At 42.9% G+C, this 23294-nt stretch overlaps 2 protein-coding genes across 18 annotated transcripts in view; one reads left to right on the top strand and one right to left on the bottom strand.

Moving 5' to 3' along the window:
- The window catches only part of LOC146366236 (formin), a 50512-nt gene extending 47874 nt beyond the window's left edge, over positions 1 to 2638 (bottom strand). For both annotated transcript variants that reach the window (XM_084914297.1, XM_084914298.1), the window contains exons 1-2: positions 2530 to 2638; positions 26 to 1667 (exon numbers count right to left, since the gene is read on the bottom strand). In XM_084914297.1, the coding sequence (XP_084770423.1) occupies positions 26 to 1574 (1549 nt within the window). In that variant the 5' untranslated portion in view covers positions 1575 to 1667; positions 2530 to 2638. The remainder of the gene's footprint in view (positions 1 to 25; positions 1668 to 2529) is intronic.
- A 1775-nt stretch (positions 2639 to 4413) lies between these two features.
- Positions 4414 to 23294, top strand: part of LOC146366235 (ryanodine receptor 3) — a 115714-nt gene continuing 96833 nt past the window's right edge. For all 16 annotated transcript variants that reach the window (XM_084915098.1, XM_084915106.1, XM_084915109.1 and 13 more), the window contains exon 1: positions 4414 to 4805. In XM_084915098.1, coding sequence (XP_084771224.1) covers positions 4758 to 4805 — 48 coding nt within the window. In that variant the 5' untranslated portion in view covers positions 4414 to 4757. The remainder of the gene's footprint in view (positions 4806 to 23294) is intronic.

Below are 23294 nucleotides of genomic sequence, written 5' to 3'. Positions count from 1 at the left end.
AAATGCTTGATTTCTGACAGCTCACCTGTTGTTGTGGAATTGCTGGAGGAGTTCCACTTGCAGTTGCTCGGCGGCCTGCTGAGGTTCAGATCCAGCCGAGTGACGGCCCGTTTATTGCCATTTTTGTCTATGATCTCAGAGAAGATTTTGGGTTCATCTGCGTTACTGGAGCTGTCTTGATCAGGGTCAGTGTCCTTATCTGAAAGGAGTACAATGCGGTGATTAAGTTGCGGGCTTTCCTGTTTGGAAGACAGAGGGGACAGGACTGGGGACATGCTCTGGAGGCTGTTGGAGGCTGGGAAGGAGGTGCTGAACACCCCAGCGAGGGAAGGGGAAGAGGGGCTATTTTTGTGGGATTTGGGCAAGGGCTCAGTGGTATTGTACAGGGGCAGTCGTAGCCCCTCAGAGAGTTTGTTACATGACTTTTCCCCCCTGACCCTGTTTGGTCCTCTCCACTCTTTATAGTCTTGTTGGCCTTTGCTAGATTCAGGGTGTGGCACAGCCCTGTCTGGACTTGTGTGACTAACATGTTGCACCCTCCCTTCTACATCCTGCACTCTGGCAACAACCCTGACTCCAACATTCCTCTGGTTGATTTCACTATAAAGCTGTTGAGCTGACTTGATTGCTGATGCATCCTCAACTACCATGTCAACCGGAGAATCAAATCTTTTAAGCGGCCTAAGGTTACTCCCACTTTCTCGCCGGGTCAGACCCTCCATTAGGCTGCAAGAAGATGACTGGTAACCCAGTTCTCCGTCACACTCTGAGAAACAAAAATCCATGTCGGGGTCAAATGTGCGATTGTCCTCCATGAAGTCCCAGCCCTCACGGGTGATCTGGAAGGGTTCCTCCACTGGCAGGATGGGGTTACTGATAGGACAGACACAAGAGCCAACGATTGGGCTCTCAGACACACGGCCAGAAGCCTTGGTACCTGGCATCTGCTCCACTTCCAAATCCGCACATATAGACAAACTTTTCTCAGCTGGAAGCTCAAGACACGGCTCTCCACCTGGAGTTTTCTTCTTCATCTTACTGTGCAGGAAATTCTCTGCGCTGTCAAGCTTCTTCCCCCCTAACTTCTTCATCTTTTTACTTTTAGGCACACCTCGCGTCTGCTCTGGAGACTGATTAAGGGAGTAGATGCTGCCGCTGAGAACCTGACTGCCAAGATGAACGTCTTGACCCTCCATGTACTCCTGGAGTTTCCCATCCTGGTTACCCATCCTGACTTTGTTCCTGCAATCCTTACACAGTGATAACAACTGCGCCAGCAACTGGTGGTGCTCCGCCACCAGCCAGCAGAGCTCTGCAACTGCTTTCTTTGTTGCCTGCTGGGAGGTGAGCAGTTCGCCTGGAAAGTCAGAAGACTGGCCTCTTTGTTTGGACACTGCAAGATCCTCCTTTCCCCGGTCACAGTCATTACCAGCCGTGTCTGAACGAGGGGCGCGGCTCTTGTACTCGAAACTTGGGGCCCGCCTCTTGGGGAAATAAAGGCTGATGTTGCTTAGCTCATGGATGGGTGCATACAGAAGCAATATAGTGTGGGTGCCCTCCATGATGGGTGCCATATTAATCACTCAAGCACTGTGAGTATGCGGATGGACTCAGCTCGGACTGCAGAGGAGGATCTCTGGCTATTCATCACGTGGTCTGTCCAGATTCTGTCAGAAAGAAAGTAGCACAGAGTGATAAATCTGCTTTTGGATAGACAGTTTATGTTCAAGTAACATACCTGTCCTGCTAATGACACACATTACCTCCACATACCAGACTTTATTTTCTTCTTTAGGATAAAGCTTTAACTAAATGAAAGCGTTTAATCTGAGACAGGGCACTGCTAGGGTAGGCTACATCACAACAGTCCTTTCACAAACAGGAAGCTTCCATATTTCAATGTCACATTAAAAGCTGGACACAATCCAGCAATCATGCATTTAAGAAGAAAGCTCCTAACCCCAGCTCCACCTCCATCCTCCTGTCCATTGTTGTGTAAGTGGATGAAACATTTTTAAACCGCAGTTCATCAACATTTCACAAGCTGCCGCATTTAAAAAAAAAAAAAGAAAGAAAAAGAAAAAGCCTTGCTAGTGTCACACAAGGTGACGACACACGCCGAGCCCCTAGCAGGCGGCCAGCAAAGATGTTTACAAGCAAAACAGGCTTTCACTCGGCTTCCACACGCTTGCCCTCCGCATTTCGCCTCATGTCTCAGCAGTTTATATGATATTATAATCCGATGGGTTACTGTCACCTTGCAGGAAAACACGAGTGTTAAGATGGCAGCATAACTACACTGCCCCGAAGGCTTTCAGGTTACAGCTGCCCACTTACAAGTGAAAACCAGCGAACATTTAGTTAAATTAGAATTTTAATTATCTTGAATTACATTTTTTTTAAAGCGAATCTTCTTCATAAGAGCTTCGGTGACGTTTAATTATCGTTAACCAGAAGCTGAAAGTGCGCTACAATCAACAGCACCTGCTGAAGGCTGAAGCAGTTGCTAAAAGATAAATAGTTACTTACCCGTTTTAGTGGCATGGCAAATATTTCTTCACATCTTCTGCGGTGCAGCCAGCCAGTGCCGAGTGCTCACCGCTGCTTCTCTGGGCTCGACAGTCCTGATGGACTTCCGTTTAGTCCAATAGGGAGAGCCGCCGCTGGCTCTCTGCTCTGTGATTGGTGCCTTAGTGTTTATCCACAGCCCACATTTTGAGTCAGTGCAGCTGCGGCTTGCAGGTAGGCCATGTGATGGGTTCGGTGTGTACTTCGGACAGGGAATAAATAAAGTGTGGCTGTGCTTCAGCTATGGCAACGTTGGCAACAAATACTACTGTTTTCTCGGATAACTTTGAAGAAAAATAAGCGAACGCGAAAGCGTCGCAATTGGCCTTTGAATGACTTAACTAATATTTACAAAACAGTGACACCGGGTGGCCAACTGTGAAAAAAAATTATTGAAATTTTATATATATGACAAAAGTGTGTGTATAAAATTAGATAGAATATTCAAAAATTATATTAAATTAAATTCTAAGCGGCATGTCCAGGATGCCTTCTTTAACCTATTACAACTGGGATAGAGCAAGACAAGTGTTTTCAGCGTAAATAGTCTGGGACCTACGCAAATAAATGACCACGGAAGTCCATGCATGCACGGGGAAAGCCATTTCGTAAAGTTTCTATTCAAACACCAAAACAAGCTTTAACCAAGATTCTGATAATAAACACACAATTAGAACAAGTGTCATAGCCTCGGTCGAACATGTTTAGAGTCGGACTTATGTCCAATAACTACCGTTTTGAAAGCTGCCATCCTTCTGGATAAAGTAATGTGCTCTCTCACATTTCCTGTATCGTCTAAATGGGTTGTCGTGGTTAGTGAGGTTTCGGAGAAACAGGCGCATTTGGACGTTTGCATTTGTTGCGAGTTAGATTTGCATTGTTAGAAAACTAGAGAGCTGCAAAAGGGCTGTTTCTACAAAGGTTTCTACCCAACGATTTTAAGGTTTATCATTAAAAACTTAAATAGGCGTTAATATGATCATGATTGATTATATTAATGCTGATACAAATACTTCTGCATAACTTTGAAATATCACTTAATCCTTCGGATGTACTTTTTAAAACATCACAGGAAGAATAAGATGAGGAATAAAGTAACGAAGTATATACATATATATATATATATATACTTCGTTACTTTATTCCTCATATATGGTGCAATGAATGGTGGAAGGACGCCACGTAGAGCTGGTCTTAGCAGTTTGGCGCACTGACGCTAGAGGGCAGCATCTCATCGTGTTGGGGCGCCTGCGTGTTTATTCGCTGTAGTTATGGAGATGAGCGAGCTTCATTATGCTTATGACCAACCTTTGGGTCACCAGAACGACCGCTGTCACACATTATAAGTGAAAAGTCTTACTTTGCATTCATTAATATGTAATTGAGTTAATCAAATATCTGATAAATAATTTACAAGTGAGGTAGTAGTTGTGCAAGAACCCCCCCCCCCTTTTTTTTTTTGTAATAATAAAAAAAGAGCTCTGTTAAGACATCATAGCAAATGAGGGAACGTGGTTCTAGATTTAGGCTGATTTTGGAAGACGTTTGCACTTCAGCGGTAGCAGTGACATATTTTCTATACAATAGTCATATCCACACTTCCTCAAACATTTAGAAATGATCGGCAACATAAAAAAATAGAAAAAAAAGGAAAACAAATAAATAAATAAATAAAATCCCGTCCTCTGCAGGGTGAGTGCAGGACCCTCCACACTGAAAGCCTGTGCGGGTAGTGGGGTGCTGACCATGGTGCTGATCTGGAAATGGCAGCTAGCGTGAATTTCTTGCGTGCGCCGTGGTGGGAGGCGCGCTATACCCCACGCTTTAGCATGCGTGTCGGGAAAGAAATTAGCTTTAGACGGAAAGCGCGTGTCGATTTTTTGAATATTCCCGCTTGTGCTAATAAGGTCTGACGGTGACGTAGAAGACACATCCCCCCCCTCCAGCATCTTTCGCTACAGGACTCGTCTTCTCCCCGTTTCCCCGCCACGCACCCGTCCCCAGTTGCTCCAGCCCTCCGATGCTGACACACACTCCTCCTCCGGGCGGCGAGCACAGGGGCGTGAGCGCAGGGGTTTTTGAGTGACACATGCTGCGGTAGTCTCCCGCTGTATGGCCGTGGATTAGCTATATGCTAATTTCGACAGGAGAAGGGAGCCAGCGGAGTCTGAACAGGCTCCTTTGCAGCCATGGCTGAAGGTGGAGAAGGAGAGGATGAGATCCAGTTCCTCAGAACTGTAAGTACATTACTTGTAAGCGCTGCTCTGATGGCTGTGGGAATATGTGTAGCTCTCTGTGTGAGTGTGTGAGAGATTATTCCTGTCGATTGGCTGCCACTTTGATTTACTGACAGATGTTATTCTGTCATGTAGCTTTCGATAACCCTCTCCCTTTGCACATCTCACAGGCGTTGACAGTGCCCTATTGTTTTGCGCATCGTTCACTGACAGCTATTGTGTTTCGTACAATCTCTGCCGCTAAGAAGTTCACAGCGGTATTTTCCCCCTCTTCTGCTGACAAACTTACCTGTTATCATTATGTGGTAACAGTTTGGCAGTTCGAGCTCTGCGATCCAACTTAAAATGGCTCACTGAATCAAGAGGCTTCATTGTTCTGTCAGCGTCAATTGAATTGTTTTTGAAGAGAAAAAAATGGACCTCTGAACCAGTGTGCTGTATAATGCACTAACGTGGTAGCCTGGCAGCCTACACTGCCTGTCCAGACAGTCGCCCCAGGGTTCCTGTGCAGCAGCAAAGGTCTATGCAAATGAACTAAGAAGGAGAATCTTTGCAATAATCACAGTCTCACTGCAGCCGGCCTAGATTACCAACGCTGTCTTACTCGTCAGAGAAAAAGCTAACATAAACAGACAGTATTGTATGCTCATTAAATAGTGTATGATTAGGATTAAACGGGCTGAAGACTATTTTCTCTCCTTGGCTCTAGCTCCGCACTACAGTGGAAATATTTGCCACTTAGTGGAAATGGATTTCTCTAGCTGAGGATGGGTGTTTAAGCTCGTAAATATCTAGCTGTGTTTGGACTGAGAGGAACGCTTTCTACTGCTGACAATGATAGATGTTGACACAACCCGCTCATCCACGAAAAAACGCACCGAGAGGCATATCATACCCGAAAAATTACACGCTAGTCTTGGATAGATGAAGGAGCGCAGCACCTGGAGGTCTTCCAGATAGACCCAGAGACAGTAGGAGGTGTTCGGTTGCACACACCACTGGCGCCGCTGCTTGTGGTTTCCCTTTATTAAGCTGCTTACAGATGCACAACCTGCTGTACTTGGAGGCACACACAGTAGCGACGTTGTTGTTGTGTTATGCAGATTACAGCCTTTTTTAAAGACTTGAACAGAGGCGTTTTAAATGACATTTTAATTAGTGATTAGATATTTTACTGACGGTGTCAACAGCAGCGTCGGATAATTAGAGACGTCCAGCTTTAAAATGTGACTTTAGAGGCATGAGCAAGACTGGAAACCACAATGCAAGACTGCCCCTTCCTTTTCACTCAGAAGTAAGCTTATACCCCCTGCTCATTTGCCCTGCAGCCCCCCAACCTTTTAGCCACAGCACATAGAGGTCACCACATCAGCATGTCTGCCACTTCAAAATAGAGCTGACATTTCAGCACCGTTTCTTCTCTTTTCCGGCCTTGAATTTAAATGCCACAAATCCAGAGTTAAGATTTTTAAAGTCAACCTCAGGTGAGAGTTTTGGAATTGGCGGATTTTTTCCTTGCTTGGCTCTTTGTCCAGTTTGTTGGCGCGTCACTGAGCAATTTTCGTAAACTCTGGAAGCAGAAGCAAGATGACACTGAGTAATAGAAAACTGCTGCTGCTGTTTTTTTTGGTTTGTTTTTTTAGCAGCTTGTTGCATCCTCCACGCAGGGAAGCGTCTGGCAGAATGGACAGTGTCGGGACAGCGGGCGCATGCTTGGTGCTCATCAGTGTAAAAGTGTGAGTGTGTGCGTTTTGAATGCAAATGCGGAGCTGTAGCTGTGTGGTGCAGTCAGGCTGCACCAGACGTGCCACAGCAGAGCACAGTGCAGAAATTATTCATCAGTCCAAGTAAGGCACAGCTGAACCGCTCGGTGTAGAGGAGCAGAACAGATATGCGTGCGAGGATGTACGGGCAATGAAAGCAGTCCTGCAGAAACAAATGCACAGTTGGATGCACATATGCCTATCCAAAACATCACACACACACCCACGGTGACTATTCTTGCCTTTGCACTGATGACACTTAGCGCACTTATAAGCGCAGATATGCTGAGGCTGTATTTCTTCCTTGCGTTGAAATGTTGACTGTTACTTGAGACGGGGAGCTTGATAAAGCAGTTTGCAAACTGCCTTTTCTCTAACAACACAAAGTAATTTCCCTGGAGTGGTAGCAGAAATTACCCCTGCCGGACTGCTGCCTATAAACCCAACACAGTGGGAGGAAATAAAAGGAAGAGAGGGAAAGAGCAGGGATATCTCAGCCACGGGTAATTTGATGTTACAGGAAGAGGAACGGTGCTGATTGTGAGCCAGGAGACTCTGACAGAAGCTTCCCCCACAAACTGCTGTTTAATGTCCAAGGGTGTGAGGGGCTGTGCAGAGACTTTAATAAGTCTGCATATTCCACAGGCATTGTGTTCGCCCTGTTTGCAAATGTCCTCAAATGCACCGGCTCCATCAGCAGTGGCTTTGTAATAGGCCCTATAGTGAAAAAATATCAGCTTATGGTCACATTGCTCAGGCTGCTCATTATATAAGGGTAGTTTTTTAATGAATTGCTTGCCTGCTCTGTGTGTGTTGTGTCATTAGAGCAGAAAGAAGAGGGGGAATAAAGCAGGGGGGGCCTTAAGAAACTTTCGGTCCTGATGCTCGCCGCTCTTCTCGCTTTAATTCTCGAAAACCACCCTGTTAGCCGCACACGAGGGCACTCGCACAGCTTCGCTGATGGATGTATCCCTGCTAGGCTAATATCAAATTCTGGGGATCTATTAGCAGTTTGAGTAGGAGTAGCGACTTTGAAAAGGCCAGACCTGAGCTGTGACTAATGCGCTGTGGCAGCGCTCGGCTTGTTTATGTGAAGGCACTGGCCTCACTTTGCATCCAGGCGATGACTGCCAGCGCAGCAGCACAGAAGAAGCAAAGCAATGAGCCTAAACAAGCGGCACCAGAGAGAGAAAAAAGAAAGGAGTTTGTAATCTCAGTAAAACACTAATTTCGAGTGTGCCGTGCGCCGGCGGCCTCGGTGCCAGAGGTCGCTCGTCCTGTGCGTCTCCTTTCTGCTCCTTCGCTGCTGTTGCTCTTTTCTCCTCCATGTTTTTCTTCAGCTCCTTTCCCCGCAGATGAACTTTCATTTCCCTCTAATCGCATAGTTGTGAATAACTGCAGCTGTGCACGTTATTATCACGTGTCTTTCCTGGAGGATGTCATCTGCAATTTGAGATAGTAGCAAGAGTGCGAGGGTGAAGGAGCCTCACGCTGATCCAGAGGCAACCAAAGGTGCCCTTGTTCTGCAGTCAGAAACTTCCAAACGTGCATGACACCATCTTTCCTTATAGCTGAGAGTGGGTTCCTGCCAACCATTCATCATTCATATATCCATACTGGGGTACTTGTTTGTGCAGGGTTTCAGTGCCACAAGTATGGCAGGCTTGCACTGTCACTCACTTGGTCTTTGTATAATTATTAGAGATGACCATGAAATTATTCCACGGATGGGAAGTTCGGTTCAGCACATCACCGCATTCTGTGTGACACCAAGGAGGCGAGCTTTAATGCTATTATGATGAGTGCTTCTGTCATTTCACGGTTGAATTAAAAAAGTAATAGCTCACTTTTGTTAGTGAGCGAAAGGCATTTCGAGTATAATGGTGCAGATTTTGAGCGCAGGGAAAAAGCTTTGTAAGGAAGCGATTTCGAAAAAATGTCTTTGTTTGTTGCTCCCCATCGTATTGCCTTACCGGTGTTTGTGGTTTGTGTTTTTGTGTGTTCGAAGCAGAGAACTGATGTTTTGTGTGAAAGCTTGCCTTTCCACGTTTGCGTACTTAATTCTTATTTCTGGCCTGCTCGCTTGGCGCGCGTGAAATCAAAAGGATGTGTTGCATTATATACATATCACTGCTCAAATACGCACACGATCATAAAGCCTCATCACACTCCATCTCATAAAAAACTCAACTTGCAGAGCGATAAGTTGGTGTGAGGTTAAGAGTGTAATTGTTGTTCAGCAGGAGGCTGTTTCTCTGTGTTGCGTGATGAAGATGGACAGATCAGATAGGCCTGGAATTAAGCCAGAGGGCCTGCCCAGAGACAACACAGTGTAAAGCTGCAGTAATGAGCTATTGATTGTGCCACCAAATGAAGAAATTTCCTCAGCAATGTCAGTGGCGTGCGGTAAGCAGGCCTGATTGATCTGGCGTTTCGGATATTGAATATTTAATAAGGCAGTGTAGAATCTGTATTGTGACTGCTGGAAAACATCAGAGGGAAAAAGGATGAAATTCAATATGCTTGAAGATTTTTTTTTATAATTAAATTATGAAAGGATGTGAAAAGTGATCTGTTTTATCTCTCGATTTTCTTATTGGAACTAGCATACGTAATAAAATTCACTGCAGGGTTTTTATCACTTTCTTTTCACATGCTTGTTTAAGCCATATTTGTGTAAAACAAACAAATTTCCATTTAAATCCACACTAACGTACACTTTATTCCCCTGAACTGCGTTTTCCCGACACAGTTCACTTTATCCAGGAACAAAATGATTTTCTTTCTTATCTTTACAAGCAGCATAGATGTATTTGAGTCACGGTCCAACAATTGACTGGAGTTAAGCAGCAAAAGCCTTAAACACCATAAGTCAAAGGAAGCAGAAGCCTCATAGGTTCCACCTCCTCCAGCCATGTTAGCCTGTTGGTTGCTGTTGCCTCCTCCATCATTACCAGGGCCGTCTCCCATCTCTCTCTGGGCTTCTCTTTGCCGCTGCTTCTTGGCAGTTAATGTTGGCTCGCACACTCAAGCATATTCTGTGTTGTGGGATATGCTTTACTCTAAAAAGCTGTAGCTATCTATTAGTCATTGATTGTAGAAAATCTGTGATACAGATTTCTGCTTGTGAGGCAGTTCTTGGCTTTTCCTCTTAAGTACTTTTTTTCTGAACTGTCTCAGAGCAGTATATAGAAGATTTCTCTTCAGGTTAGCATAAAAACTGAATCTATAAAGCCCCACTGGTGACTTTGGAGGTCACAATTTTGTTAGTGTGTAGCAGAAACTGCAGTTCATTTAAGAGTTACCTGAGGCTTGCACCAAAAACAGGTCAATCTCCATAAGTAACGTGAAAATGCCCAAATTAGCAGCACAAATAGAGATATTTACACCCTAATATCAAAAATTTGTTTTGCTCTCTTACAGCTAATGTCATAAAAACTATACAGTGGATGACTCTGTATATAGAGTCATGTGAAAAACTAAGTGCACCCTTTGATTCCTTAGTTTGTAGAACCAGTTTTAACAGTAGTAACTTGAAATAATAATTTTCTGTATGACATTTTCAGTCTCTCATGTCACCGTGGAGGATTTGGCCCACTCATTGCAGTCATTCTGTTTGATTCAGATTTGCTGGTGTTCTTGGGATCATTGTCCACTTGCACAGCCCCTTTTGGGCCAAGCTTTAGCCCTCCATCACTGTGCTGATAGTTGATATGCGCTAATATGCTGTGTTTGGTTTTCATTAAATGTGGTGCTATGGCCAAACATCTCTATTTTGGTCTTGTCTGTCCAAAACATATTGTTCTGGAAGTCTTGTGATTTGTTCCGGTGCATTTTGGCAAACCTAGCCTGTGCTGTCATGTTCTTTTTAGAAAGAAGAGGCTTTCTTCTGGTAACACTTACAAACAAGCCATACATGTTCAGTCTTTTTCTACTTGTACAGTCAGGAACTTTAGCATTTAATATTCTGAGGCCTGTAAGAACCTGAGATCTAGCAATTGAGCTGTTTTTACACTTTATCTGCAAAAAAGCTTTGCACGGTCTGACCTTGGGGTGAATTTACTAGGATGTCTACTCCTGGGAAAATAGTGGCATTCTGTTAACGCACCTTTAATGCTCAAAACCAGCAACCAACTCCAGAAACTGCTGAAACTTCTGCTTTTATAGAGGTGCTTACACTTGTTTATGATCAGTTAATTAAGGTCATTTGATTAGCAGCACCTGGCTGCTGCTTACTCTCCTTATTCTCATGGAAGCATTAACAGTGCACTTAGCTTTTCAGAGAACCCCGTGAAAGCTTTCTTTTTCACATGGCTGTAACTGTGTAAGTTAAAATTCGGTTAATACAGTCTGAGTTAAGACCAATGACTCTAAAAAACGTTGCACCCCACTTTAAAAGCATTATGGTAGTAATTAGAATCAAACTTATGAGAAAGGAGACCCCTTGAACATAAATCAGCGTAACTACTGATAATGAACAAAAGCATCTTTGGAAAAAAATTATCTGAGGAGAATTTTTAATTTTAATCTGACCCCAGTCCCATCCGCTAACATGCAGGAGGTGGGGTTTATGACCTATACTGCAGCCAGACACCAGGGGGCAATAGGGACGTTTTGGCTTCAGTTTTGGGAAGCTGTCGCGTCGTCCATGTTTTCTAGTCATTAACTGTGTCCAGTTGGGACACAGCTAAGGTGGCAGTTCAGTTTTTGTGTGAGGTACATGCCGTTTTAAGCTAATCGCTCACTAGCCAAAGTAGCATCCCATGTGACATTTAATCTAGCATGAACCTTACTAGCCAAGTTAGGTAGCTAGCGCGATACCTTAGAGAAGTTTACTGTTTACTGCCTCATCCAAATATGGTCATACCCAATTTCAAAAACATTACAGTGACTAAAATCCTGAACTCTAGGCTTCAGAACAGCAGTCTGAAAAACAGTGGTAATGACCATTTTTTATACACAATTATATACAGTCATTCACATGCTTAAATTATAGCTAATTATAGTTATAGGTTAATCTTTGGCAAGGCTGTTTCCTTCTTCCTTTAGTCTTCCTGTTAAGCTAAATCTAGTGTTTAGCTAAATATTTAAAAGGCATAATACCGGAAGCTACTTTCTCATTTAAATCTCGGCAAGAAAGGAAATGCAAGTTTAAAAAGCACTTCTTGTAGTGGTCCTTTAGTTTCTCCTTCACTTCATAATTTTAGTTGTTTTACAGTAACATGTGTGCTGCATGAGTTCTATCATTCTGCAAAGAGTTTGCTGCCTCAAAATGTATTGAAAAAAAAATCATCTTCCCATTTTTAATTACCTGCAGGAATAGCACCAAACCCACCCAGTGAGAAAACATTTGCCTCATTTAAAGTGTTTGCCAAACAAGACAGATGTTCGTCAGAATCTGTAGCCATGAACACAGTGCAGTATTCACTGAAGATTTATACATCAGGTGCATCAGATGGAAAAAAAATTCAAATGAAAACAGATGTACTGATGGCCTTTACTGCTGTGTCTGTGAAATCAGTAAAAAAAAAGAAATGGTACATTTGTCAGGTGACACAGTCTGCTAAGATGTTTTTAAGATATTCCTACCTGTGCAGCTGATAGGCCTGTTACCACAGAAACAGGGTCAGTGTTTCTAACATTTTACCATGAATAAAAAATCATTAAAACTGTTACTACTTGCACTTGTGAATCATTCCCCTCCTACATAAAGCAGGTCTGGGATCTAGCGCAATTATGTCCAATGTTCTGTCTCCCCGCCGTGCCTTTAATAAGCCATTTAGAAGAGTGTTTACTGCTGCAATCTGCTGCTGTTGAGGCTCACTTCGCAGAACAAAGTTAAGACCCTTTTTCCAGATTTATTTTAAAGCGAACCTTGACGGTTATCTGAACTGTAACGCCAGGTCTTTATGCTTTTGGGTAATACACTTCCAGCCGTGTCACCTGAGCATGTCAGTGAAGAATCTTGATTGAGTCGACCGAGAGAGTGTAATTGGGTAATTTGCGGGATGGCATAGGTGCATCCAGGCGCAGCAACAATTGCTATGCTGAGAAAATCCCACCTCCAGGCGGGTGCCAAAGTCTCGGCCCTTTCAACTGATATTGACAAGTTGCTCATAAAAGATTCATACCTCTTTAACAACCACCGCGTCGCACCACGCCAACACAGACAAGGAGGCATCACTCTTTTTATTGGGTCTTTTTGCTGCAGAGTCAACAATGTGTGTTATAAAAAAATAAAGTACTATTCTGCCCCGGCAGCAAGCGAGGCAGGAGATTCATGGGCTCCAGCAAAGACAATCACAGCAATACACATGCTTGCTGACACATATCCAACTTACCAGTGCCATGTTATATTTTTAGTTTTCAAGTGCATTCTCTGCATTATACTGTAGCTTTTTTGTGTGCTCTACTTTCTGCTGGGACTCTGCAGTGCTTCAGTAAAGAGGCAACCTTTATAGCTAGGTCTGTGTCTAAGCCTGCAGGTGAGAAATGCTGGAGCTTTTGTATCCTTCTGCCCTGCTAAATATCTGCAGCATTGCTCAGCCCTCAGTTACACTCACTCCCAGCTCAAAGAAGCGTTACTGTGGCAGTATAACTGAGGAGCTGACACTACAACTTTCCCTTAATACGCTCTTAAGAAGCTCTTCCTTAAATGTATGACAAGTCAGAGTGCTATGGGCTGATTTTTTTTATGCAGTAAAAGTTACCCTACAAGAGGCTGCGACAGAACGTTGGAATTAGATGCTGTTTTCTGCACCAACACCTGCATTTTCAAGACATGCACTGAGGTGACATGACTCCACATTTGGTAACTGCTACTAATTCAAGTCTCTTTACCTCAGGATGCTTTTCTCTACTCTTGTACGCTCCTCTACTTTGAATCACAGCGGTGCTTTAGCTTTGACACCCAAACCCTTCACCTTGTCAGCATCACAAGTCCCTGAACAAATCGAGTTTGACACAGTGATGCCTCAGCTGTAGTTTAATCTTAACCCTCTCCTGTGCCAGGGGCACATTATGGCTATGCTCACATGCATGGAGATGAGCGCTCTGAAGAATTTTCATCAGGTCAGGCCTTAAAGGACAATGGATATTTTTATCCTGGAGAAGCTGACACTGTGACCACTGTTAGAGCATATACAGTGTAGGAGACAAGTGGAATACTGTCAGTCTCTCCAGGATTATGCAGAACAGGTCAGAAGTCTGTTTCTCAAAGTTTAAAATTTGACTGCATTTGTTTGAATTCATTAACAATATGAGAAATAGAAAATTTGCTTTGTTTAAATGTCAGGCACACAGTTGTCCTGCACATGTGAAGTAAAGAAATATACACGTCATATCTTATTTGTCTGATTATAGAAAAACTCAAACTATTTGTGAGGCAATGGTTGGCTTGCATAGGAAGCCAGTCATTGGAAGTAACTGCTACTTGCCTTGAAATAGCAACACAAGTAGAGGTTACTTTGCACATAAAGCTGGACATAGTCACCATGACATCAGTGATTAGGAAATTCCCATTATGAAACCTTAAGTTGTATATTTTTCTCACTGCCACCTTGTTGTTTTGAAAATGTAAAGGGGTGGATCAGACTGTGAAGTAGTTTGACGCGGCATTCAGTTGATTGACAGTTTGTGATTGTCAACAAAGTTGTTAGCATATGAGAATACACCTGTTTATCCTCCTTTCTGACTAATTATGTGGTTTGAAGCTAGAACGCTACAAGCAGTGCTTTTCATTTGGGCCGATAAAGTCATCAGGAAAGTCTTTACTGAAGTCAGAGAGCAAGAGAGCTGAGGGACACTTACATAGACTTCTATATAACCGGAAGTGTTTTTGACTGTCTATTGTACGGTAAATAGTATATGGCTTTAGACTAGTTATGGCTAATCTCTTTTTCCAGTTTATGCTAAGCTAAACTAGCTAGCGGATGTTGTAGCATAATGTTTACCATAAACATGACGCTTTTCTACTCTCCCAGAGTACTGAAAGCACCAGCACTTTCTTCTGGGATTTTAAGTGCTTTCTAACTAACATTCACACGCTATTGGATGCATAAGTGTGCAACTTTATGGGTTAATATCTTACCCAAGGTTATTTGGCATGTAGACTAGAGGGGGGCAAGGATCAAACCACCAACCTTCCAATCAGTAGATGAGCTGCTCTACCTCCTGAGCTACAGCCACCAGTATTTATTGTCATGTCTAAGTGACTGTATTTCTAAGGCGCAAATACAGACAAAATCCTGACAGTTACAAACGCATTGTTTAATGCAGGCTAACATGTGTGTGTATATTGCTAACGCTAATTTCCTATGTAAGTTCCTTGATGGACTTCAATAGCTCAGGAGTCATTAAGGACACCAACATGCTTGCAAACCATTAAGGACACCAACATGCTTGCAAACACTCACCGAGTGGTAGTTAAACCCTAAAAAGTACAATGGCAACCTGAAACGGAGAGATTCACAGAGAAAAGGTGTGCGGTTTAAAATTTAATGGTTGCATCGGTAAGACACAACTTTGACTTTGAAGGCCAACGTTGTCCTTTTGCATTTGCGTTGCATTTTTCAAGTTTCACTACAGCTTGGAGAGTGAGTGTTTGGAGACAAGTCATATAGGGCAACAGCCAGCAACCATTCAGCAACTTTTCTGAGAGTACACAAATGAAATCAAAGCAAATCACAAACACAGATTTTCAGCAGGACTTGATTGTTGGAGCAAAAATTAAAATTGAATTTGCTTAAAGGTCTCTTGATTAGCACTTACAGTTCAACTTTGCTTTTTATGTTTTTGTCCATTTGTGTCCACAACAACTCTGAGCTAGTCTGCTGCTGTCAGAATATTGGCAGGTCCTCAAATGTCAAATTATTTTTGTTTATGTAGAGCTGAAACAGGTTATGAAATTGCAAAATTAACTGCAATCACTGCTCTCTATCATATTGTAGGCCACATATCCAGCACCTCCCGTTCTTGACCTGAAAGCAAAGAATAATTTTCCCACAAAGTCCCATAAAGTCCCACTTGGGACTTTCTTTAGTGTCACAAGTTGAAAAAGTGAGTCAAAAATCATGCTTGACTTGCTGCACATAGAAAGGTTATAGATGCACCTGTTAGTGCTGCTCTCCCTTCGGACCTCCAAGAAGGTTCTTACCCTAAAAATAAAACACATTGCTTGTCGAAGGGTAGAAGCAGCCTATTTTCCTTTACCGTGTGCTCTGCCACAAAGAGTCTCAATCCCCTTGTTAAGTGACGCTGCTTTGCAGAGAGGAGTGGAAAAGAGTTTGTTCCTTTTGATTTCTGGTGCAAGCCCGAGCTACAGTGCTGTCACATCTTGCCCCAGAGGCTCCCCAGTGTCATCATGTAGCCAGGGGAAAAATGCAATAACACCCCAATCTTTTTCCATAGTCACTGTAATGCTTCAATGCCAAGCATGTAGAAACATTGCAAGGTATTTTTTTCATAAAATAGCCTGCATAGACCTAAAGGAAGGCAAGAAAGGAAGGAGCGAAAGTGCTTACTTAGCTTTTCAGATTAAGCCACCGCCAGAGAGGCAAAGTAGTGCTGCAAGGTGCAGTCAAACATTTTATAGCCTCCCTGCTTCACTCCTTTGCTACAGAGGCATGTAGACAGTCTTAATATCTCCAGACCTGAGTAAGGTTGGTTCTGCCTACAGGGCTTATCTCTTATATAAACTTTATCCTCAGATGAACTATAGCGTTCTGCATTTTCAACTGAGTTTGCTACACAGTACCTATACCATGATATACACACTTGCATAGAGCTAACACTGTGCTACAAGCAGGAGATGCCATTTTTTACCTCGTGCTGTTTGCTTCACAGTGATAGCCATACCTGTCTAATCTTCAAGATGAATTGCCTTGGTCCATATGGTGGCTACTGTTCACAGCTGTATAGTGTGAGTGTATGTTGATTGGGTAATTAGAGAGTCCAAGACTGAATCCGAGGTGGCCATATGTGGCAGATGACACATGAAAATCGATGGGCCCATTGAACCACCGGATATTAGATTATCTTCCCTTTGATGGTATTTTCTCAACTTTTTACTCTTGGAATGTCAGATGAACTTGTTGGATTCACCGATGTGAGGCTTTATCACTTAATGAGAGGCTATGTATACAAATGACTTGACTTGTCGGGGACTATCTGGCAACAACCAGTCACACTGGAAAAATGTGCGCTCCCTGGCTGGTTGCAAGGGGTTGCTGTAGGTTGTTGGCAGTCAATATGAAATCGATTGCCCCCATTCATGGAGGCTTCGAGACTGGCGGGTGCCCACCTGGGATCCAACAGTTGGTAGGGAAAAATATTTATTTTGCATCTGGTTGGCGAGTTGTTGCTGGAGGCTGCTGGCAGTCACTAATGTGAAACTGGTCACCCAAACATGCTGGTTGCAGTGGTAAGGCACAAGTTTCACTTTGAGAGTGAATGTTCTCTATTTCTGAATTGATTTTTGGGTTAACTGCAGCTCAGAAAGCTAATGGCAGTTGTCTTCAGACAAGTCTGAGTTCATGTAAATTAAGGGCAATCACGTCAATCTGCTACTAAACAACGCAGTCACAAGGAGGTTCTTTGCAACTGATTTCACTCAGGCTAGCAACCACTCACCAGCCAGTTGTGGAAATATAAATATACATTTTCCTTAGTAACTGAAGGTTGCCAGTGGGTCGCTGACTGGTGTCTAGGCCTGTGTCACTGAGAGCTTAACTGATCTCATGTTGCAGAATGAGTCCAGGATGCAGCTGCACGCCGATTGTTCCAGGATCTGGTCAGTGACACAGTTCAAGAACATGCTGTAAGGCTGTTATCCTCAGCACAGCCTTAAAAGGAGGCTAAAATTTTAACGGATGTCAAGATTAATTTATGGCGTCACCCTGATTTCTGGGATTTTAATGATGTGTGGACGAGAGGACTTTATACTCTCTGTAGCTCTGTTTGCCTTCTGTCTATCTCTCACTCTCTCATTCGGTCTGTGCACTCGGGGCAGCATGTTCAGCAGTTTGCTTCAAGATGAGCATTAACACTCCCATTTACAGAGTAACACTGAGTCATGAGAACAAAGCTTCACTCTTCTTGTCCAAAGTGTTTCTCTCTTTCGCTTTCCATTTCGACTGGTGTCACACCACAGTGCGAGAGAGCACTAAGCTGCAAGTCTGTGAATCACCCCGACAGCAGAGAGCTTTAATCTCCACCAGACTGTTCTGGAACAAACATTTTTGGCCCACAGTGCTTCCTCTGATACTGGGGGTCCATTACAGGAAAGGATTTTACAAGTCTTGCAGTTATAGTCATGCAGATACACTCAGTGCGTTCGCATTGTATTATTGTAAGCTGTAGCATAACTGCAAAAAATATGCATATGAATGCAGTTATTTTATTTTTTTGTGATGCGTATATATACAATTTATAATAATGTGTGTAAGAACTACATGTTTGGATTCTGATTGGATGCAGCTGTCCATGTAGATAGTTCAGATATGATTATTGATGATGAGTTTTACATAAATGACCCAATCAGTACCAGCTTCAAAGCTTTATTTTCTGATTATTCACTGGTATATATTGCCTTTCTCACATATATACTGCAGTCATTCCCTCTCTTTTTACTGCCTACAAATAGGCTGGGATACACCGGGACTTTTTCTACCTGCACAGTGTGTTTCTGGGTGTAATACAAGAATCCAAGGCAGGAGAGTGTCCTTGTAGGGGGTACAACCGCTGCCCAGCTGCATTTAGTTCTGCATTGCCTGACCAGCTGTATCAATCTGTCCAGAACAAAGTCTCAGCGTATGAGCCAGCTTCAGTGCAGTGTTGACTGGCAGCAGGCCTCTGGTAATGATGGAGAATTACTACACAGTGTAATATAGAATGATAACATGGGGACAAAAAGGCAAGTGGAGGCAAGCGCAGACTGCTGTTTGGTGTGGTGGTGCGTTTGGAGATGAATGCTCCAGGAGCCAGGATCTGCCTCTCTCCTCTCACCTGTAGTGCTCCACTCTTCAAGCTTCCTCCACTTGGTGCCACCCTCAGATCCATATGCTGTTGATTCACTAGATTTTTTGGCATATCAAGCTGAAGAAGACAGAACAAATCTAACCTCAAAGAATGAGATAGAAAGTGAAGATCTGCTGCAGCTGCAGGAGTGGAGTCTGGATTTATTTATTTATTTTTATCACCACAAGTCTTTACTTTGATGGGATATACTTAGCAAAGGCAATTTCTTCTTTATAGGAGGTGTAATTGATTTTGCTTTTATGAAGCCATATGAATATTTACACGCTCCTGCATTAGTGCATTTTTTGACTATGTTGGTAATTTTTGCATTTAGCTTCACGTTTTAGCTTATTTAGCTTATAACTCTGAAAATAATGCAGTTAATTAGAATCCATGTGGCCTGGTCTCGCGTCAAGGAATCATAGAAATAAAAACTTGTGGTTTTAAACAGGAGACACAGTAGTGATGATGCTGCTTTTCATGCAGGTTTTGTGTTGTACCTGTGCGTCTTACTTTCACAGAAGCATGTAGGTTTTGGAATTGAGGTAGAATGCATTCAGCACACATTCAATAAGAGGAGGAATCATGATGTCATAAGCATAATGCAAGCAGTAGTAATACAAGGCTCATGGGAGCAAAGCATGAAATACTGGAGCAATTCAGTTGCCATTGCACCCAGGCTCACAGTGGCGCCCGCTAAACAGCACCGGGAGCTTTTTGCTCGCTTGCTCCAGTTTGTTATTGCGACTCGAGCTTTATAGTAGCTCATGTAGCACCTTCAGGATGTATGAGTGAGTGCATTGCCAAAGCACTGCAGCCACGTGTGGTGTATGATAAGGCAGTGAGAGGTTCTTTCGGTGAGCTGAGGCATGCACTGTACTGCAATACCTGCTGAAGTACTTAAGGCATTTCTTCAAACCAAAGGCTTATACGCTCCTCTTGAGAGTCTTTAGATTCAGATTGCTACTTATTCCAGTACCTAGGAGAGAGCCTTCCAAATAACATAAAGTTACACCCCGAATAAACCCTGGACTTCTCAGATTTGTTGTTTGAAGGCAGAAGACCGGACGAGAGAACAAGAGATGCTCTTCACATAACTGCACATTTATAATGCCAGAACAAATTTTTTCCCTACAAGCCATAAGGATGCATTACCTCCCTTTTGAGCTCAGTAATCACTCCTAGCCGTCATAGGAGCCCTGTTGTTAGAGAATAAGTGTGGTGCATGTCACTAACACTGTAGCCTGATTTCATATAGTGTTCAAACCCGTGATTGGCTTACAGTAACATGACTATGCCTGCCTGTCTCCATGCAAACACCAATATTATGATTATCCTGAGTATAAGACGGGTGTGATTGGCTCAAAAGAGGGAGGGAAAAAAAAGCCATTATCAGAGTCTGCTCATTGATATGCTATAGCATTACTCACACGATTTCTCCGGAACAAGGTAGATCTTTGTGGTATTGTTGTAGCGCACGCACAGATATACACAGTGGAGACGACAAACGCATGTGTTTGCACAGCACAAAGGAATACGAATGAGGCAGCGTGAGCGAGGGAGTATTAGGATTGAGTCAAATTCAATCCCAAGGTGCCCTTGGAGGCTCAGCTCGCTCTCCTCATATTTGTTTTAAAACAGTTTAATAATTTATGTTTTCTTTAACACAGTCAATAAGTAGCTGAAGTCCTGCCTTCTTGCTGGGTGCATTGGTTTCAGGATGGAAAAATATTGGTGTCAAAGTCACTTTGCTTAAATCATTACCTCTTCTGATAAATGATGCCATGATGACTGCTTAGCTCGCTGGGGTAGGGAAATTAATTCTTTTCTTGGTTTTAATAGTCTGCTTCAAAGGAAAATTTATATCACAATGTTTGGGAAGCTTTGAGAAAGATACGTAGATATCTTTCTGTTTGTCTCGAGGGCTGTATGCCCGTATCCTTCAACTTTAAGGCAAGGCAAGTTTATTTGTATAGCACAATTCAACAACAAGGTGATTCAAAGTGCTTTACAGAGACATTAGAAACAAAAACAAATAAAAAGCATGATTTAAGTACAACATCATCTATTATATATTTAAACCAATTTCATTGTGCCGGTGTTGAATGTCTAACAATATAGCTGTAAAATGAACTCTCATGTCATCCTTTTTACTCTTAAAGAGTAAAGAGTTTAAGAGTAAAAAGAGTTTTTACTCTTAAAAAAAAAGAGTTTAAGAGTTTAAGAGTAAAAAGAGTATCTTCCATTCTTACAACCTGACTGACATCACTTAGTGCTTCTCTTTATGAATCCTGTGTAGAAGTCAGGGGCAAGAGGAGAAGAATAAAAAAACAAGGGGTTTGTGACACAGGGTGAGAGAGAGAAAGAGAGAAGGGGAGAGATACTGCCAGATACCCCACATTACTTCAGTGCAGGGGTGAGACAAGGGAAAAGGGCCAGCTGTGGGCTAGACTGAAGCAGAGACGTGAGAGTTGCCTTCTCTGATTAAATGCCTGGATCGATACTATCCTTATGTGGCTCAAATCAGCCCTGCTCTTGGTCCCTTAACAAGGAGACTGATTGCATGTTCTAACCCAGCTCAGAGCCGCTTTGCCATAAGGGCTATTCATTTCAGTCTGTATCTGAGTCGAATACATTTTAATATCGATCTGAGATGGTTAGCATTATGCAAAGTGTTTCCCATAACAATCCCATGTTCATCGTGGCATTGATCATTGACCAACATAACCTGGATTACAATTCTCCCCAGTATCGAACAACCCCGCCAAGATTTATTAGTTCCTACAGTCAGCGTTAGTTTAAATATATAATCTCCCCACTGTGCTCACAGTACACTGTTTGTGTACTGACAGCATGCAGTGACATAACTATACTCAAGCGGTTTGAACTACCGGCCTTCATCAGCAGCTTCATCACTTTCCTGTGAACTCAATGAGAAAGTCCCATCTGTTTTGAAAAGCTAGAGTATGACACGCGGATGAAAGCTCTATAAAATTTGTGAGGGGAAGAAAAGTATCAGAAGCTCTTTCTAAAGTAGTTCTCCACAGATGTCAAGCTCAAGTGCAACCACTTAGTTTATTTGCTGTGGGTTTTTTTTATAGATCACATAAGCTGTTGCACAAACTTCTGGATTTCTGTGCTCAAGGTGGTTAAATAGATTTGTTGTGCTGCACCCCTCTAGTATCTTACACACTGAATGGTCTGCAAGACTAAAAAAAGTCATACATATATATAAACTAATCAGGCATAACATTATGGCCACCTGCAAAGTAAGATCCACTTAGATGACAGGATCCAAGGTTTGCCCAAAACATCACATTCCCTCTTCTGGCTTGCCTTCTTCCTACAATGCATCCTGGTGCCAGACGAGCGATGCACCCAGCCAGGCATGCGATTCTTCAGACCAGTCCACCCTATCAATGCTTAATCACTATTCCTTCCTTGAACCACTTATGATAGATACTGACCACTGCAAACCGGGGACACCCCACCAGAGCTGCAGTTTTGCAGGTGCTCTGACCCAGTCGTCAAGGCATCACAATTTGGTCCTAGTCAAACTCACTCAAATCCATACACTTGCCCATTTTCCCTGCTTCTAACACATCAACTTCAAGGACAAAATGTTCACTGTTAATATATCTCTCTCACTAACAGGTGCCATGATGAAGAGCTAATCACTTTGCCTGTCAGTACATGTAATGTTATGCCTGACTGGTGTTTTAGTCCATTTCATTAAGCCAGAAATGTCCGAACTTGTCTCTTCCTAGCTCCGTACGATGCTCGTCCAAATAAATAAAAAGTCAATATTGAAGGTTTCATTTTTACTGGTATCGCATCGTAATTAATGCTGCATGCTAGCATTGTGCTAGTAGTGCTAATGCACGTTTTCACACCTTGCTTCCAGTTAAATTCCAGTATACTGCTTCCATTGATAATGATAGTGCCATTAATAATGTTGTTAATAATTTTAATTGTCATTCCCAACTGTTAAATTTCATACCCACATTTAACCTAATTTAATGCAAAGCTACAAGGCTGTTTGTAAGGGGAGGAAGACATCCGCAAACCACATAAGCTTTGCTGCTGTTGGTAGCCATCAGATTACACATAATAGTGGTAAAATCATTAAGGACACCCACACACCCACAAACACAAATGCACGCACACATCGCTTTTTCTTTTTTTCACTAAAAGGAAAATATCTACACCGACAGAAGCACACACGAGCAACTCGAAAATGAATGTGTAACGCGTGCGTTGTAAAGGGGCCTCGAGGCTTGTCATATTGATTTCCATGCAGTGCTTTCTACGCACACAAACACGGACTTGCACCCGGTGACGTGCAGATGCTAGTCCTCTTTATCGCTCGCTGCTGTGCATTGTGCTGCACTGTAATGGAGTGCTTTACTGTTACTACTACTACTACTGCTGCACTCTGCTCTCAGCACAATCCCTCTCACATTAAATAATGCAGCTGGCAATTGTGCAGCAGCTTCCACCCCTCCCCATCCCATAGCAGCCAATATCAGCAAATTTCTGCTTGCTCTGCTGTCGTGAAGAGTAACTATGCCCAATTCAGCGTTTACAGGGCCAACACTATAAACACCATAAGCCCATTTACACAGCAGTGGCATTGGATGTTTGTTTTTTGGCTCTTGTGCTCCCAAAAGAATTTATGTTTTTGGTGACGTCTGTCATCATCAACTGCATT

This window comes from Perissodus microlepis, chromosome 19 (genome assembly GCF_051167445.1).
Source record: "Perissodus microlepis isolate ML-2025 ecotype Zambia chromosome 19, ASM5116744v1, whole genome shotgun sequence".
Taxonomy (NCBI): domain Eukaryota; kingdom Metazoa; phylum Chordata; class Actinopteri; order Cichliformes; family Cichlidae; genus Perissodus; species Perissodus microlepis.
Note: the sequence above shows the minus strand (reverse complement) of the source record. Positions and strands in the feature narration are given on the sequence as shown.